The sequence below is a fragment of the Schistocerca nitens genome, chromosome 8 (genome assembly GCF_023898315.1).
Source record: "Schistocerca nitens isolate TAMUIC-IGC-003100 chromosome 8, iqSchNite1.1, whole genome shotgun sequence".
NCBI lineage: Eukaryota > Metazoa > Arthropoda > Insecta > Orthoptera > Acrididae > Schistocerca > Schistocerca nitens.
Window position 1 is genome coordinate 416,650,898 of NC_064621.1, and position 18,500 is coordinate 416,669,397.

General features: G+C 41.7%; 1 protein-coding gene across 1 annotated transcript in view; it reads left to right on the forward strand.

The window, feature by feature from the left end:
* The window catches only part of LOC126198906 (bumetanide-sensitive sodium-(potassium)-chloride cotransporter-like), a 553,300-nt gene that overhangs the window by 403,035 nt on the left and 131,765 nt on the right, over positions 1-18,500 (forward strand). Inside the window, exons 6-8 of the mRNA XM_049935533.1 lie at positions 5,815-5,929; positions 6,092-6,231; positions 14,247-14,477. Of these exons, the coding sequence (XP_049791490.1) occupies positions 5,815-5,929; positions 6,092-6,231; positions 14,247-14,477 (486 nt within the window). The remainder of the gene's footprint in view (positions 1-5,814; positions 5,930-6,091; positions 6,232-14,246; positions 14,478-18,500) is intronic.

An 18,500-nucleotide genomic window follows, 5' to 3' on the forward strand; every position in this document is an offset into this window, starting at 1 on the left:
TCCTCTTCCGACTCATTGGCCTATCTTCTCCTTCACTTCCATACACGGCTAAACTCCAGAGAAATATCTCCAGAAAAGACTTCCTAGTATTTTAATTCATATTTATTGGCTCAAAATGGCTCTGAGCACTATGGGACTTAACTTCTGCGGTCATCAGTCCCCTAGAACTTAGAACTACTTAAACCCAACTAACCTAAGGACATCACACACATCCATGCCCGAGGCAGGATTCGAACCTGCGACCGTAGCGGTCACGCGGTTCCAGACTGAAGCGCCTTTAACCGCACGGCCACACCGGTCGGCAATTCATATTTATTCCAAAAGGAGAAACATCTTCAGACATGAAAATGACTTTGAACGTACACCGCGAGATTGTTAGAGAACCGTTATGTGTACAGTATACAGAGCGTAAACGGTAACTGTCTACAAGATACTGGGTGGTTTAGGGAAAGTCTAGACGAAAAAATTGATATCAAAAACTTGTGATCTATCAAGCCGCGAAACAACCTCAAATTGGCCTAGGAAAGCCACCTACACTGCAGCACTTGCGTCGTCCCGCCTCTTACGCCAACGGCTTTCTTTAACAGTAGTAGGTTAACCTTTCCTGTGAGAGTGATGAAAGTAAAACACTTTTGAAAACGTTATGCAAAAGCTTGTTACATTTTCATTCGATCTGAAATGGCAACCACAGCAGTCACGCAGTAAAACGGCCAAAGAAACAAAACGATTTCATTGTTATTTTTACGTTATTAAAATTCACAAAACTGTAAGTTACAGTTTACACCAACGTCAGTTTTACAATTTATAAGTGCACAACTACGCCGGTGGCGTTTCAGCCATAGCTTAGATGGTTTCAGTAGGCCAATTTGATGCTGCTTCCTGGCCTGAAAGATAACAACTATCCTACATACATCAAAAAAAGTTTGCATCACTCCGGTTCCCAGAACTCCTGAAGATAGACATTGACAGTGGATATTGTATCACAGACACAGTCCCGTTGACTGTTCAGAGATGCTACTAAACCCGCCCAAAGATGCAAACAAACATGCATGAGCACTGCCTATTAGACGGAGGGGGTCCGACAGCCGATCAGTTTCAGTCATTCAGCCAGGAAGGAGATACACGGCTCGTGTTGCCTCTAGTTCAACCATGCCTAGACGGTCAATACCGCGGTTCGATTGTGTCCGCGTTGTTACTCTGTGCCAGGAAGGGCTCTCAACAAGGGAAGTGTCCAAGCGTCTAGGAGTGAACCAAAGCGATGTTGTCCTGATATGGAGGAGATACAGAGAGACAGAAACTGTCGATGACAAGCCTCGCTCAGGCCGCCCAAGGGCTACTACTGCAGTGGATGACCGCTACCTACGGATTGTGGCTCGGAGGAACCCTGACAGCAGCGCCACCATGTTGAATAATGCGTTTCGTGCAGCCACAGAACGTCGTGTTACGACTCAAACTGGGTGCAATAGGCTGCATGACGCGCAACTTCACTCACGACATCCATGGCGAGGTAAATCTGCAACCACGACGCCATGCAGCGAGGTAGAAATGGCTCCAACAACATGCCGAATGGACCACTCAGGATTGGCATCACGTTCTCTTCACCGACGAGTGTCGCATATGCCTTGAATCAGACAATCGTTGGAGACGTGTTTGGAGACAACCCTACCAGGCTGAACGCCTTAGACACGCTGTCCAGCGAGTGCAGCAAGGTGGTAGTTCCCTGATGTTTTGGGGTGGCATTATGTGGGGCCGACGTACGCCGCTGGTGGTCATGGAAGGCACCGTAACGACTGCACGATACGTGAATGCCATCCTCTGACCGATAGTGCAACCATATTGGCAGCATACTGGCGAGGCATTCGTCTTCATGGAAAATTCGCGCCCCCATCGTGCACATCTTGTGAATGACTTCCTTCAGGATAACGACATCGCTCGACTAGAGTGGGCAGCATGTTCTCCAGACGTGAACCTCATCGAACATGCCTGGGATGGATTGAAAAGGGCTGTTAATGGATGACGTGACCCACCAACCACTCTAAGGGATCTACGCCGTTGAGGAGTGGGACAATCTGGACCAACAGTGCCTTGATGAACTTGTGGATAGTATGCCACGGTGAACACAGGCGTGCATGAGTGCAGGAGGACGTGCTACTGGGTATTACATCTGGACAACCACCTCTTTAGGTCTCGCTGTATGGTGGTACAGCATGCAATGTGTGGTTTTCATGAGAAATAAAAATGGAGGAAATGATGTTTATGTTGATCTCTATTCCAATTTTCTGTACAGATTCCGGAACTCTCGGAACCGAGGTGATGCAAAACTTTTTTTGATGTATATGTCGAATTGTTCGTCTGGACTTCCTCTACACGTTTATGGTACGTTGTGTACAGCTCTCGCTTACACTCGGTGTATAAACGACCTAGTATATAACGTAGGAAAATTCATGACACCGTTCACAAAGATTCTGTTGTATACAGTGTAGTCACGATCCAAAGAAATATAATTGATTCGCCTCAAAGGACAATGAACCCAGAAGTTTCGGTGAGGATGCACATTTACATTCGATCTCCAGCGCAAATCTAAAATTAGCAAGCGTGAAGGACATTGACGGGGTTTCCGGAGGTCTCCGGATATGTGGCGCTCGATAGGAGTGTGGCTCAGCCGGGGAGCGTGGGAAAATAGTCGGTGGAGGTGCGATAACCACCGTGTCCGGATTGTACAACTGTAAACGTAACTGCCTAATAAGCAGAAGGTCCCGGGTTCGAGTCCCGATCTGGCATACCGTTTCACTTGCCGCCGCTGATTCCACATGTAAGTCCCGATGCAGCTGATATAATAAATTCCTACCCTTTCGTTTCCTTCCTCCTCCTTCCTCTACCCATCTACACAATAAGTCTTGTATGATTGCAGTGGAAGATGTGTATTGTGTTTCAGTTCTTAATAAGCTTCATGTAGTAACAATAGGATCAGAACTGAACGGTACATCTAACATTTTAGGATTCTGAGTCAAAGCGTGTATTCTAGCTCATTTTTTCTATTCTTCGTAGTAGAGCGATCTGTAATATTGTACCTTTCGATTTATTCTGTTTTGCACGTGTATAATCTCTAGTGTTGGTCTTTTATACCGACTTTAAAATTCCTGTTAATGTTGAAATGAGTAATTCCATTTGCGTTTGACCTAAAGTATATGTGAGAATTTTATAGTACGTGACAATGTGGCGTTCCCCGCGCTATAATTCTTTTACTTATACATTTGTCCTAAATGAAAAGTCTTACATTTAACATTGCAACTTCTATAGCACATAAGGTGTACATAATAATGATAACTGTAACAGTAGTAACATATATAATACAGTAATATCAGTCTTATTATGAAACACAATAACCTTCTACCATTACGTTCCAGTCAAATGGGAATAATGAAATGTTAACAGAAACGCTTGACACCAGTGCACAAGGAATTAAATCTGGAGAAGACAGAGATCAGGAAAGCACGGATAGTATTTTGTGTTACAAATGCTGATTCACTTTGTACGGAAGTAATACGACTGGGATATGCCTAGAGGGAAGCTACGTGATAATAGGTAATGCTCTCATCTCCTCTTGAATGCTGCGTGACTTTGGGTCAGACGCAGGTTGCTGGACTATTTGTTCCAAAGTCCATTGGCTCAAATGGAGGAGAAGATAGAGAAAATTTAGTGTCTGGTTTAGTTACGGCCGACTACTGGACGTCTAAGATATTTTTGTTACAGTTATGAGATGATGAGACGTAATTTGTATGCTAAGAGAAGGACACCAGTGACTAAGAAACCAATGGATAAAAGCATAAAGTGTGAAAATAACATCGCTAATCTGGTCGCATCCACCTTAACTGATCTCAGGAAGGGTTGTGGTGACGAAACAACTCAGTGCTACATACACATATCGTACGCAAGAATTCATGGTGAACTCTTGACTCGTCAAAAGTTTTCGCTGTTTATGTCGTGTTGAATTACACAACAATAGCAGGGAAACGGCGGGATAAATGAGTGGACTAGATTTTACTTCATTTGAGGTGGGTCAGTGACAGTTGATAGTCTGTCCTTTCCATCCTGGATATTTATCCAAGATTACGCCTAAATCTTTTAAAAGGTGACATTCTGTCTATGGAGGAAAGTGTGTGACATGTATTAACATTTCTGTTTATTTTGTCTATACACAATCCTAGAACACATTTTTAATCCTGGTTGGTACGGCCACACATTCGTCAACTTCAGGAGCCATAGGTTTTAGGCAGCATACGTGCTGTCCACAACACACATTGCCAAAGTATGGGCGAAACAAGTCACGAATAAAAATGTATTCTACCGTTGTGTCTAAAAGTAATAAAGAGAATTAACTGTGTAATATTTTTCTGTTGCCGCGCGGCATTAGCCGAGCGGTCAAAGGCGCTGCAGTCATGGACTGTGCGGCTGGTCCCGGCGGAGGTTCGAGTCCTCCCTCGGGCATGGGTGTGTGTGATTGTCCTTAGGATAATTTAGGTTAAGTAGTGTGTAAGCTTAGGGACTGATGACCTTAGCAGTTAAGTCCCATAAGATTTCACACACACACATTTTTCTGTTTTTGCTCTGGTAACTCGGTACCGTAAATCAGTGTGGGATTAACGGTCTCACGAAATTATCGCTTATCAGCTTTCGTTGCGATGTAATGATCACTTGGAACATCTTAAAGTTCAGTATAAGATCCTGATTTTGTACCCATTGTGCACTCTCTTAATAATTTAAGGTAGACTTAACGGATTTTCTGCCTCATTCTAAAAACAACTTGAGACGTTAAGCTGATTTTATGGTCCTTCCTGGGAAGCTGATGGAACATTACTTTGCATGGGCTTATTTCAAAGGTTTGGGCCTCTGAGTCCCACGGTAGCACAGAATGTGAAGTATTCCACTCCTATCAGCTTCAATGTACTCGTTCTGAGATGTAACAGTATTGCAGACAAGGAGAATTTCCTGTAATTTTTCCATGGTTTGTTGTTGTAAAACAACATTGTTAATAAACTAACTGTAACTTGTTCCCTTAACTTTATCACAAAGCACTGCCGACGGTACAAAAGCTCAGGTATGTTAAAGTTACCGTCAGCTGGGTCGTTGCTGAGAGATACAGTGAAATAAAATCCGCGCTACGGTATCGTTTCGAGTATATTCAAAGCAGAGGTTGAATTGACTCTTTAAGTACGAAAGCATATCATTTGCCATTATCTGATATTTTTCTTCCAGCATGGCTAGTAGTTTTCATAATCTTTAAAAATCTTTCATTACATATCTATACACCACGTACAGCTACGAATGGAATCCGTTTGTAAAAATGTTTTTGGTTGCACACCATAGTTTACAGACCATCACTTGATTATTCATAGTTGATATTTAATTATTACCAATAAAATACTTCAGAGGTTTCTCACCACAAACTTTTGCTTATTTCGTTATCACATTTTTCACGAGTAACGAATTACGTACTCTGGTCGCGGACACTGTGGAGAATATCTTTCTGTTGGAAAATTCTCTGACGCTTGTATCCTGGAGTTTCTATTTCTATGTCCTTGAACATTTTTATCATTAGTAGTTTCATTCTATGTGTATTTTTAACTAGGTACATACACGTGACTAAGAAAGTGTCAGGTTGAAATTTAGTAACATCAGTTTGGATGAAAGAAAATAAACTATTTTAGTATTGTGTGTGTTAATTACAGAATACATCAAGCAGTCTGATGACTGGATCTTGCTATGTTTCACAATCTTCAGCAATTGAGATTCTAATGAAATCGTTGTTTCCAGACGCAGATGATACTTCTATTTGTTCTGATTGCTGCGCAAATAGACTTTATAGCAGGAAGTATAATCGGACCAAAGAGCGCCGAGGAAAGGTCTAGAGGATTTGTGGGCTACAATAGTAAGTGGTTGAGTAAACGTATCAGTTCATTCTTACAATATTCTAGTATTTGATGTATTTATTCTTCAGATTACATTCAAAATTTATTTTAGTGTCATGATGCGATTAGCACGTCTGACAATGCAGTATTCCATGCGACGAGTCGGCTGTTGTGTGTTTCAGTGGAGACTTTCAAAGAAAACTTGTGGAACGACTATCGTTACTATGAGGGAGTCCATCACAACTTCTTCTCCGTCTTCTCTGTCTTCTTCCCGGCCGTCACTGGAATTGTGGCTGGAGCCAATCTGTCGGGGGACCTCAAAGTAAGTATGTGTAAAAATGGTGCTTAGAGTAGAATAGCGTCCTCGAACTGTCTTTACGTTCTAGAGATCTTCATCTTTTATCTGAAAATACCGGGAAAGAAGGTATGCTTCAGGTAATTCTTACAGAAATATTACTCATATGCAAATATTTCGAATACCATTTAAGAGCTTTTTGTCATTGTGAGTATGATATTTTTTTCAAGTTTATTTAATATGCTACCTGAGCACGGCTGTAATGTGACTAGTTACTTCAATACAAACAATACATGTTTGGTATCATATTTAGGGGAACGTAAGTATGACAAGTGATTAAGAGCATATAAACTTCCATAAGGGATGCTAAATACTGATGTTGCTTGTTATAAGAGTCGAGGGACATGAAAGGAAAGCAGTGGTTGGGAAGGGAGTGAGACAGGGTTGTAGCCTCTCCGCGATATTATTCAATCTGTATATTGAGCAAACAGTAAAGGAAACAAAAGAAAAATTAAGAGTAGGTATTAAAGTCCATGGAGAAGAAATAAAAACGTTGAGGTTCGCCGATGACATTGTAATTCTGTCAGAGACAGCAAAGGACTTGGAAGAGCTGTTGAACGGAATGGACAGTGTCTTGAAAGGAGGATATAAGATGAACATCAACAAAAGCAAAACGAGGATAATGGAATGTAGTCGAATTAAGTCGGGTGATGCTGAGGGAATTAGATTAGGAAATGAGACACTTAAAGTAGTAAAGGAGTTTTGCTATTTGGGGAGCAAAATAACTGATGATGGTCGAAGTAGAGAGGATATAAAATGTAGACTGGCAATGGCAAGGAAAGCGTTTCTGAAGAAGAGAAATTTGTTAACATCAAGTATAGATTTAAGTGTCAGGAAGTGGTTTCTGAAAGTATTTGTATGGAGTGTAGCCATGTATGGAAGTGAAACATGGACGATAACTAGTTTGGACAACAAGAGAATAGAAGCTTTCGAAATGTGGTGCTACAGAAGAATGCTGAAGATTAGATGGGTAGATCACATAACTAATGAGGAGGTATTGAATAGAATTGGGGAGAAGAGGAGTTTTTGGCACAACTTGACGAGAAGAAGGGACCGGTTGTTAGGACGTGTTCTGAGGCATCAAGGGATCACAAATTTGGCATTGGAGGGCAGCGTGGAGGGTAAAACTCGTAGAGGGAGACCAAGAGATGAATACACTAAGCAGATTCAGAAGGATGTAGGTTGCAGTAAGTACTGGGAGATGAAGAAGCTTGCACAAGATAGAGTAGCATGGAGAGCTGCATCAAACCAGTCTCAGGACTGAAGACAACAACAACAACATGTTTCTTTATTTACTAGCTTTATATGGACATTCACTTTTAGATTAAGCTATTTGTTGACACAGGCAGAAGCAACAAAAATTCAAATAAGTGATATTTTAAATGCAATAGAGAAAGATACAGTGAGGTATATATTCAGTACAATGCAGCGTATGTGTGAGATTTGAAAAAGAACGATCATCTAACCTGCTTACATAAATATTAACGTTAAGACTATGTTGGCATACTGGGTGCTTCTAATTAAATTTTCGCTACTTGAGTCAGAGTAGACGGAAAATATTTATCGTATGGATACCCAACTTCATAGGAATGGTGCTCAAACTGTGGGATTTGCGTTGTCGTTGGTGTTAGTGACATCTCGTCGACGGCGGATGTTCACCAGAGACAAGGGTATCGTCTCGAGTAACCCAGAGAAGGGTGATAGGACCGCTGTTGTTCTCTGCATTCACAAATGACCAACGGACAGACAGAGCAGCAGTCTACGGATATTTGCTAATGATCTTGCGGTGGTGACTGTAGAAACATACAAAATGACTTGGACAAAATTTCTAGCCGTTGTAATGAATGGCAGCTCGCTCTATATGTAGAAAAAGGCAAGTTAATTAGGATGAGTAGGAAAAAAATTCTGTAACGTTCGAATACAGCATTAACAGGGCGCAGCGTGAACATTCATTTCGATTAAATATCTACACTTAACGTTGCAAAGCGATATCAGATGGAATGAGTAGGTCAGGTTGGTAGTAACGAAGGCGAATGCTTGTCTTCATTTTATAGGGAGAATTTTGGGAAAGTGTACTATTCAGTACAGGAGACGACGTATAAAACGCTGGTCCGACCCATTCTTGAGTACTATTCGAGTGTTTGGAGTCCGTACCAGGTCAGATTAAAGGAAAGTATCGAAGCAATTCAGCTGTTAGATTTGTAACTGGCAGGTTGGATCATCACGAAAGTATTACTGGGATGTATTATGAACTGAAATGAGAATCCGTGGAGGGAAGAAAATGCACTTTCCACAAATTTGCCCAAATTTAGAGACCCGATATTTGATGTCGACTGCAGAACGATGCTACTGCACCAATGTACATTTCGCATACGGACCGTGAAGATAACATGCGAGAAATTAGGGATCATACGGAGGCTTTCAGGCAATCGTGTTTGCGAGTGGAACAGGAGAGGAAATAAGTAGCAGCAGCACAGGGTACCCTCCGCCATGCGCTGTACAGTGGTTTGCGGGATATGCAGATCTAGATGTAGACTTGCCGTTCAGCGTCGGTACTGGTACGGCGACGTATAGTTGAAAAACAAGCACAAACACAACAAGAAACACAAGCGTTACAGTCGCAGACAGTCAACATCGATCTGGGCAATACGAGCGGAACCGTTGCTCGTAATGCTGTCTTATCTCAACGTCAGCAACAGTGCTACTGCTCATCGCGAGTGTCGACGCATTAAAGGAATACGGAGAGATCCTCTTTCCGCACCGGTGTGGATGAATATGATTCGGAAGTTCGAATTAACTGGCGATTTGAGAATTACTCCTGGGAGAGGCCGACGGCCGATCGTGCCACAAATTATTGAAGAAATTGTTGTTGCCATGGCTGAGAACATTGGACGCAATGTGCGAGCTTCATGTAGTGGACGACCTGTGTTACGACAGCTGAATATTCCATGGTCTTCTGTCCGAAAAGTACTGCAAACAACTGTGAGATGGCATCCATATAAACTCCACATTGCTCACCAACTTTTGGCACGTGATACAGAAATTTTAGCAGATTTTGGTCTTTATCTTGCTGGGACTGAAGTTGACAACCTGTGGCCTTGGTGCATTTTGTGGAGTGATGAAGCACACTTTACGCTCACTGGAGCCGTCAGCACACAATTGTCGCATTTGCGAATCGTCCCGAACGTTCATGAAATTCCGCTGCGTAGTGAACGCGTCGCAATATGATTTGACTGCACGATACAGTCCATGATTGGACCATTTTTCCTTGAGGAACTTAAAGACCGATGATATGCAGCGTGAACGCACACGTTACTGTAATCCACTTCGCCAACATGTGATCCCTGCTCAAGAGGAGAGAAGTGCTTTGGGCTCAACTCTCATGATGCACGATGAAGCTCCACCTCTGTTCCTGAGGTTACTCGGTTACTCGGTAAAATATTCGGAGGGAACGGAATCATTGGCGAATCGTTCCAAACTGCGTGGCCATCAAGATCATCAGATTTGAACCAGAGTGAATTATGGCTGTTGGGTTACCTGAATGTCAGGGTTTATCAACGGGACACTAACACAGTTTGGAGTTTGCTATGTTTTTGCTACACGGCATGGCACCGCAGTCTTCACACCGCGCAGCTACAGGGAAAGTTCTTCAAAATAAGGCACATACTTTTATATGCAATGCCATTAAGTTTTTGTCGAAACAGGCAAACAAAGAAGCAATAATCTCATTCAAAACTGTTCTTGAGACGGCCGGCCGGAGTGACCGAGCGGTTCTAGGCGCTACAGTCTGGAACCGCGCGACCGCTACGGTCGCAGGTTCGAATCCTGCCTCGGGCATGGATGTGAGTGATGTCCTTAGGTTAGTTAGGTTTAAGTAGTTCTAAGTTCTAGGGGACTGATGACCTCAGATGTTATGTCCCATAGTGCTCAGAGCCATTTGAACCATTTTGTTCTTGAGACGGTTAGAGGAAGAGTTATCTTTTCCAATCTCTCTCAGTAAAGAGAACATTGAGTGAGAGGGGAAAACGTACCTACAATTTCGTCCCAGGGCTTCACTGCTTCAGGAAATATGCGGAAGAAGGAAAAGAAAATTTCATTTGTGGGTAATATTGCTGAATAGGTTATGGGGGACTGACAAATAATTTTCATATGACATACGTTCTTTAGATTGCATCGTCAGTATCATAGTAAATATCATGCTGCATTTTTACCCGCCTTTTTGTGTTATGAGATTTCCTTACAGCTGTGTGTGGTTGATTTTGTTTTGCTTTGAGATCTTTTGTTTATATGATTATTTCTTTTTGGGTACCGTCCGTCCCGGGTAATTGAGTAGTCAGCGTGACTGATTGTCAATCCTCTGGGCCCGGATCGGGAAATTTTCTCCGCCCGAGGACTGGTTGTTGTGCTGTCCTCATCATCATCCTGTCATCCTCTTCGACTGCAGGTCGCCGAAGTGGCGTCAATTTAAAGACCTAACACCCGGCGAACGGCCTGCCCGACGGGGGGCCCTAGCCATACGATTAAATAAATTTTTGGGTACTCTAGCGGGAGTCTATTGACTTTGAACATCTATACAGGGCGTAACAAAAAAGGTAGGACCAGATTTTCAGGGAACATTCATCACACACACAGGGAGAAAATATGTTATATGGACGTGGGTCCAGAAGCGGTTCATTTCCGTACTAGTGCTCAGTTTCTACAATTCTTCCATACATTAACTATCTACTATGAAACAAAACCTTATCCATGAACAGTACATGAACTAAAGTGAAGGTTGACACATTGCTGAAGGAACCATTCGCAGACGTCGAACTCATGCAGAAAAATCAATAGCTGGTAGTGCCTGCCTCACATAGCATTCTCCAGACAGTCATGTGGTCAACATTATGTACTTGTTACAGCTAACAGTCTTACGCTGACACTTACGGCTGTCATCAACTGGACAAAGAAGTTCCTCCTCCAGTTGATGTGTCCTCGTGCTTCTAAGCCCACCCGGTTCCCCCCGCTCTCCGCTAGTCGCGAGTAGTAGACAGACGTAAGCGTCCCATGCACCCTAAGATGGCGATCAATTTCTTCATACGTCCTCCTGTCGGGGCATCATCCTTCTGGTGATCTCTTCCAATACAAAAGTTGAGCGCCACGGCACTTTCCATCTCCTAATCCGTAGAGCAGAAGGGTATCTGCCAACTCCTCATTTGACTATACTTCCATTGCACTACACCGGAAACTAAATTCGTGAGGAGAACTAAACTGTTAATGCCACATGCATCATCTTAGCAGAGCAATGATATCGTCGCTAGTCAACACAAGCAATGAAGTGAGTCACATGTCAACATTACCCTCGTTCAGATGCAACAACAAACGCTGTCGGTGAACTTAAAAATTACCTTACCGTACACTCCAACCAAACGTAATCAAGAGGGTATGTTGATTATTTCATGTAATGCTGGTACATTGTTTCTGTGTATTTCCGATGATTAATCTCATTATGAAGAGAAGTAGAAAATGAGCTCTATCATGAAAATAAAGTGTTTCCAGGGTCATCATCACAGAACACATTTTATTCCTCTTGGGTGAGGAATGTTTCCTGGAACTTTGGCCATACATTTTGTCACTTCCTGATTTGTCCTATTACTGTACGTACTGACAGAACCTAATCAGTTACTGCAGTCGTTTACAAACTACCTAGCTGTAGCTTACAAATTAACATTTGCGCATAAGTTACAGGTGTCGAACCACAACTCCCCTACCGCAGGATGGTCGCTCGCAGTGAAGCTCACACCACTTCCATTGTTCTTTCCTCTACTGCATCACCAGCACAGTTAAGGGCCAAGTTATTTTGTGTGGACGCTGTAAGAAATAGCCGTAAAATGGAAGTTATTTCTATAAATAAATGCTGCACAGAACAACATGTTGAGGCATGTAGTATGACGCGAAAATGCGTAATGGTCGATTTCTAAACATTATAGGTTACAGTTTTCTCTAGGAAATAAATTTCCACCTCTGAAACAAATAAAGCAGATAGTAATTTGAAGCGATTATAAGACCGAAGAGATTATTAACCCTGCAAACTGCTTGAAGAATACGATGTTTATTGATAATTAGTTTCGCTTAGGGTACTGTTCTCAAGCCAACTTAACAAGGAAGAGTACAAAAAAAAAATGGGAATCATTATAACACAGTGTGTGGATAAATATAGTATCTAGATAATAGAACACATGCATAATCATATATAACTGGGTTAAAAATGTGACAAGTTTCATATTTCTCAGTTAAAACAACAAACGTGGATGTTTCATTGTTAAAAATGAAATTTTTATATCAAGCAATGACGAAAGAATCCATTAACAAAACCTTTCTACATGAAGTATTGTTATATTGTTGTATATAGGCGGACAGTCATAACATAGTCTGAACTATTGCAAAATTGAGAAACAGGTCAAAAAGTTAATGGACAAACTGCTAGTGCACATTTACAAAGAAACAGAAAAATTGCTACCTGCACAATTTTTATATTGATAATGACTTACACGTAAGTTGCCACCCTTATTCTCCTAATGTGCGTCTATAACTCGCGAGAGTAAGAGAAGTCAGGCCTGCACTGACAGACTAAACGAATGGTATCTCCATGCATAATAGTTAGAGGGATATAGAGGACTATTTAGGGGCCAAAGACCATATAACTGTTGATTCCTCTGTCAAAGGAATGTGCATAAATATACATTCATAACGTTCACTATGATGAACATACATCACCCTCTTTGATCAAAAGTTACAATGTCTTAGGATCTTTCAATAAACGTTGTGTATATGAAGTAGCTTAATTGTAACACTACAATGAATCATTCTTTTGAATATATTTAATGTTTGCAACGCTGTTACATTATATGTCAAAATACTCGTACTTCTCGTAAAATAAACTGAGTGGAAACAAGTACTATTTAACACGTAATTTGCTTTAAGTTTCAATGTATCCCTCACCCCCCCCCCCCCCCTCACACACACACACACTTTTAAAAGACGGTAGCAGTTTCATAGCTAACGCTTTGTTCATGAAAAAATTATTAAACAATCACCCAGTTTTAAATTGGCTCTCGGTGCATGATGTTCAGTTGGCCTAGTAATAGATAACATGACATCCCAGAATCATTTGTTGACAAAAATAGTTCTTAATGCTAGCAGGACATTAGTTTAGAATAAATTCTGTCTCATATTTACTGCAATCAACGTATTTTAAGTGATAGTTTCATGTTTATGACCACCTTTGAAGTGCTATTCAAAATAATTGAGAGCTATGTGCAAAATATTGCACCGTCAGGACCGAAATTGTGCGCGTTTATAAGTTCAAATGATTATTTACGTACGCTGAACAGTGATTATGCATTAGACTATCATCCATCAAGAACTCAGAGAAAGCTCCAAGACTAACTGAATCTTGACTGCGACTCTTCGCAAATGCAAATTAATGACACTGTAATTTCAACACAAGAAGGGATGCCACGACGTCACAAATGGTGTACAGAAGGCAGAATGTCAGCCTACAATTCTGAACAACAAATGTTTGCAACGCTGTTACATTATATGTCAAAATACTCGTACTTCTCGTAAAATAAACTGAGTGGAAACAAGTACTATTTAACACGTAATTTGCTTTAAGTTTCAATGTATCCCTCCCCCCCCCCTCACACACACACACACTTTTAAAAGACGGTAGCAGTTTCATAGCTAACGCTTTGTTCATGAAAAAATTATTAAACAATCACCCAGTTTTAAATTGGCTCTCGGTGCATGATGTTCAGTTGGCCTAGTAATAGATAACATGACATCCCAGAATCATTTGTTTGCAAATTATTCAGAGGTAGAGGACCAAAATTTAATAATTATAGGGTGTATATCCAAATGCACGTAAAGTTTATTAGAACCCAATGGGTGTTATGGAACACCGCATTCTTCTTGTTTGTTTCTTTTTTATCTCATTTCAGGACCCAAGCAGCTCTATACCACTGGGGACTCTGTTGGCGATCGTCGTCACATTCCTGTCGTACGTTGGCTACGCTTTCATGGTGGGCGCCTGCGTACTGAGAGATGCTACTGGCAACGAAACCATGTACCCCATGGACGTATTTGACAACGCAAGCAGTGTAGATCCATTATCACTCATCAATTACTGCGCCAACTCAACGTGCAAATTCGGACTTCAGAACGATAATCAGGTGAGATGGATGGATGGAATTTTTCTTCTTCAGGGCCAGCAGAATTATACAGGGTGTACATAAACACCGGGAACACTTTCAATTCTTTATTGCACAAGAACGAAACATTGTACAGATATCATACATATGCCAGTTTGAAGAGAAACTCTGAAAGTTTCTTTCATGTGTACCGCCACAGCGTAGTTTGGTAATTTGCCGATAGTCAGCGCTAGTCGCAAACATGGCGAGTTCAGGTGCGGAGGGAGCTTTCTGTGTGTTGGAGTTTCACGAAATGGCCTCCCCGGTTACCATATCTCACTCCGTGTGACTTTTTTCTGTGGGGACACATTAAAGATCTGGTGTATGCGCCAGCTTTACCACTTGATGTAGCAGAGCTCCGGGAGAGAATACGGGAAGCGACTGCCAGTCGACGATGCCATGCTGGGACAGGTATGACAAGAATTCGATTACCGTATTGATGTCTGCCAGGTCACCCATGGTTCGCATGTTTGTAAAAACAGAGTTTCTCTTCAAAATGCAATATGTATGTCATATGTACAATGTTTAGTTCCTGTGCGGTAAATAATTGAAAGTGTTCCCGGACTTTATCTAAGCCCTGTATATGTCTGATAACGACATGATTATTAGAATAGATGTAGCAAAATTGCTGCTTATAATAACAAATCTTTATTTGCGACAGACTGTCTCGGCATTTACCGCCATTTTCAAGTACGTCTAGACTGATGTGACTTCCTTATTACGTCGTTAGTGAATTCTCTTATAACTGTCACTGTTTTAATAAGATGGTATATGATGTAATATAATGAAAACAAAATATGAATTACGGTGTATCAGTAGTTTGAGACTTCCATTCCTACGCGCTATATATTTACAAAGATCTTTGCAAACATACAGGGTCGTAAGAGTGGAACTGTCAAACTATTGTCACACCGATTTTTAACGTCTTATTTTCAATATATTACGTCATTTACCATCTTATATAAAAAAGTGAGTATTATAAGACAGTTCACTAACGACGTAATATGGAGGTCACATCAGTCTAGACGTACTTGACAATGACGATAAATACGGAAACAGTCTGTCGTAAATGCAGATTTGTTATTATAAGCAGCTATTTTGGTGCATCTGTTCTAATAAGATGAGACGAAGCTTTGCTCTCGACAATTTTCAACTGTTATTGTTTTTACGCTGGAATTTTCTGCGTCATTAAGACACTGTAACTATTTCAGTGAAGTATTATGGAAGATTAAATCTACCTCTCTCAGCGAGAGACACTGAGTTGTGCTTTTCGTATTAAACACCAGATAAACAACATTTTTATGATGTAACATTGCCACAAACATTCCTGTTTCAAACAACTCTTTCGTAATCTACGTATTTACCACCTTCATAATCCCACAGCATGTTGTGTACACATTTTCTACAGTGGATATTGTTTGAAATGTGATAAGAAAAAGAACTACTTTCAGTCATAAGATTTAAATTTTTTTTATTTGTATTATAATTGTCTTAGCATGATATATTTTGAGCTCTGGTGGCCCCTGCCTTGCCAGGTGTTTAACTCATTATTCCGTCAACATTTGAATGTAGGAGTTCCTGCTGGTCTGATTGTCTTCGACAGTTACACATACGCGAAGAACGGATAATCTGCATTTTGCAGCACAGATTTCGCACATTTCGATGGTTTCCTTACACGTACGTGGCGTAGTCATAAAGTTTTAACTATCACCTCTAAAAAATAAAGGTCGTCTTTTTTTATTTTCTGGTACCAGTGATTATAATTAAAGTCCAGCTACTCACGGAGGTCAAGTGTGGGCTGTAATTATCGATCGGCAGCGAAACATCGTAGATATGTTAATGCGATAATGCGTAATCGATTTACACAGGAAAACAAATTAATTACAGCTGTGGCCACTAGTTGCTAGTCTGACGCTGTACACTGTCTGTGTGACACTATGACATCCACGCTGTCATTTGAGAAAATATATAGTGAGTGAACAGTACGGGTATCGAGAAAGGAGACTGTGCGATATTTGTGAAACTGTTTTATGTGAACGGCAACAATCAAAATGCTGCATTGAGATAATATCGCCGACAGACAGGTCTTAGGAGTACCCCGATGTCATTAAATAGTTTAAAGAAGAAGAAAATGAAATTCGAGAACACGGGTGAGCATGGCGTGGCACTTGGAAGAGGAAGGCGTCCTATCCCGGTAGAAGTTATTGACGAGGTTGCTGTTGCTATTAACTGACCATGCAGCACGTGCCCCTTGTAGTATTAGTACTCAAGAAATGTCACGAAAATTATACATCCCACGATAAGCAGTAAGGCAAGTTTTGCCGTCTATTTTACACTGGTATCCGTACAAGATGCAGACTGCGCAGCAACTGAAACGTCATGATCCGCAGCAATGTCCTGAATTCACTCTTCTGTTTCTGGCAAGGATCGAAGTTGACGACACGTCACCGGGGAATATTCTATGGAAGGACGATGCATCTATTACACCACAGGGTACAGTGAATAGACATAACTGCCGAATTTGTAGTACTGTTACACTGCGATTTCTGCACGAATAACCATTGCACTCGCCGATGTGACTGTGTGGTGTGGATTCACAAGCATCTTTATTCTTGGCCCGTTCTTCTTTGAAGAGAATACAACGTGAGGGCTTGTCAGGTGTACGTGACATCTTCACATTATCGAGACGTCCTTCTACAGCATCTGATTCCTGCTTTGGGAGAGCGCGGCTCTGTGGAAACCACTGAATTCGACACCACATATCTCTCCCCTAGTGAAAGATCTGCGTAATGCTACATGTGCTGAACGTATTATCTCCAGAGGTTTTCCAGATAAAAAGTCACCTGATCTGAATACAAGTGACTTTTGGCTCTGTGGATATCCGAAGGAACATTCTTGTATGGATGCAGCATCTCGTCGATGTATCTGGTGCTCGCATTCAACAATCTGTGTAAGTGGCAGTTAATAATAAAGGTAACATTATGCCTTTCTCATTTGTTTCGCCTTTTCTGCCCATGTCCCATTCCTGTTCGTCTTTCTTGCATTCACCAGATGATGATGATGATGATGTTTGGTTTGAGGGGCGGTCAACTGCTCGGTTATCAGCACCCATACAAATCCAAACCTCTGTTCAGTCCATTCTCGCCACTTTCATGAATGATGATGAAATGATGAGGACTACACAAACACCCAGTAATCTCGAGGCAGGTGAAAATCCCTGACCCCGCCGGGAATCGACCACGGGACTCCGTGTTCGGGAAGCGAGTACGCGACCGCGAAGCCACGAGCTGCAGACACAGCTCCAGATTTGGACCTGGTGGTCAAAATTAGAACTATTTTTTTTTGTCAAGGGTGAATATCTACCAAATTTCGCTGCCACGATAATTACAGCCCTCTTCAAGGAGCTGCATTTTAATTATAACAACTTGGTGCACGTCTGCAGTCCTGGTAAACACCGATTTCCCCGCGCCGCAGTTTCATAGCGAGCCGCTAGAGGAGCTAAGACAACGTGGCGCAGCCGACACGGCAATGCACGCCGGGTTGGGGAAGTAAGTGGCATAGTAAACCATCATATGACACTGGTTAGGTGGTGCTGACGCTTCCAATGTGATCAGTGTAGTCTTGGTGATGAAAAACAAAGTGGTAGACCATATCTTTGTGAAGAGGCGACTACTGCAAGAGACGTTGAGGCCCTGGAAGACTGACTTGTCATAACCCAGTGGAAAAAGTAAAATTCAGTAGCGGATGAGTATTCAACATCTGCCCTGACATCTTGTACTTGACAAAGGTCGCTTCTCGCTGGATTCCCCATTCAAGAATCCGTCAAACTGAAGCAGCAGCGGAAATGTGCAACTGTGATAGGCAAATGTAAAAGGCATCCTTAGCCGCCTAGTTACCATAGACGAGAGCTAGGTGTATCATTATGGCCACAAGACAAAGGAGAAAAGCTAGTAGTGCAAACATATGGATTCGTCTAGGGATAAGACCCAATCATCATCGGGAAAG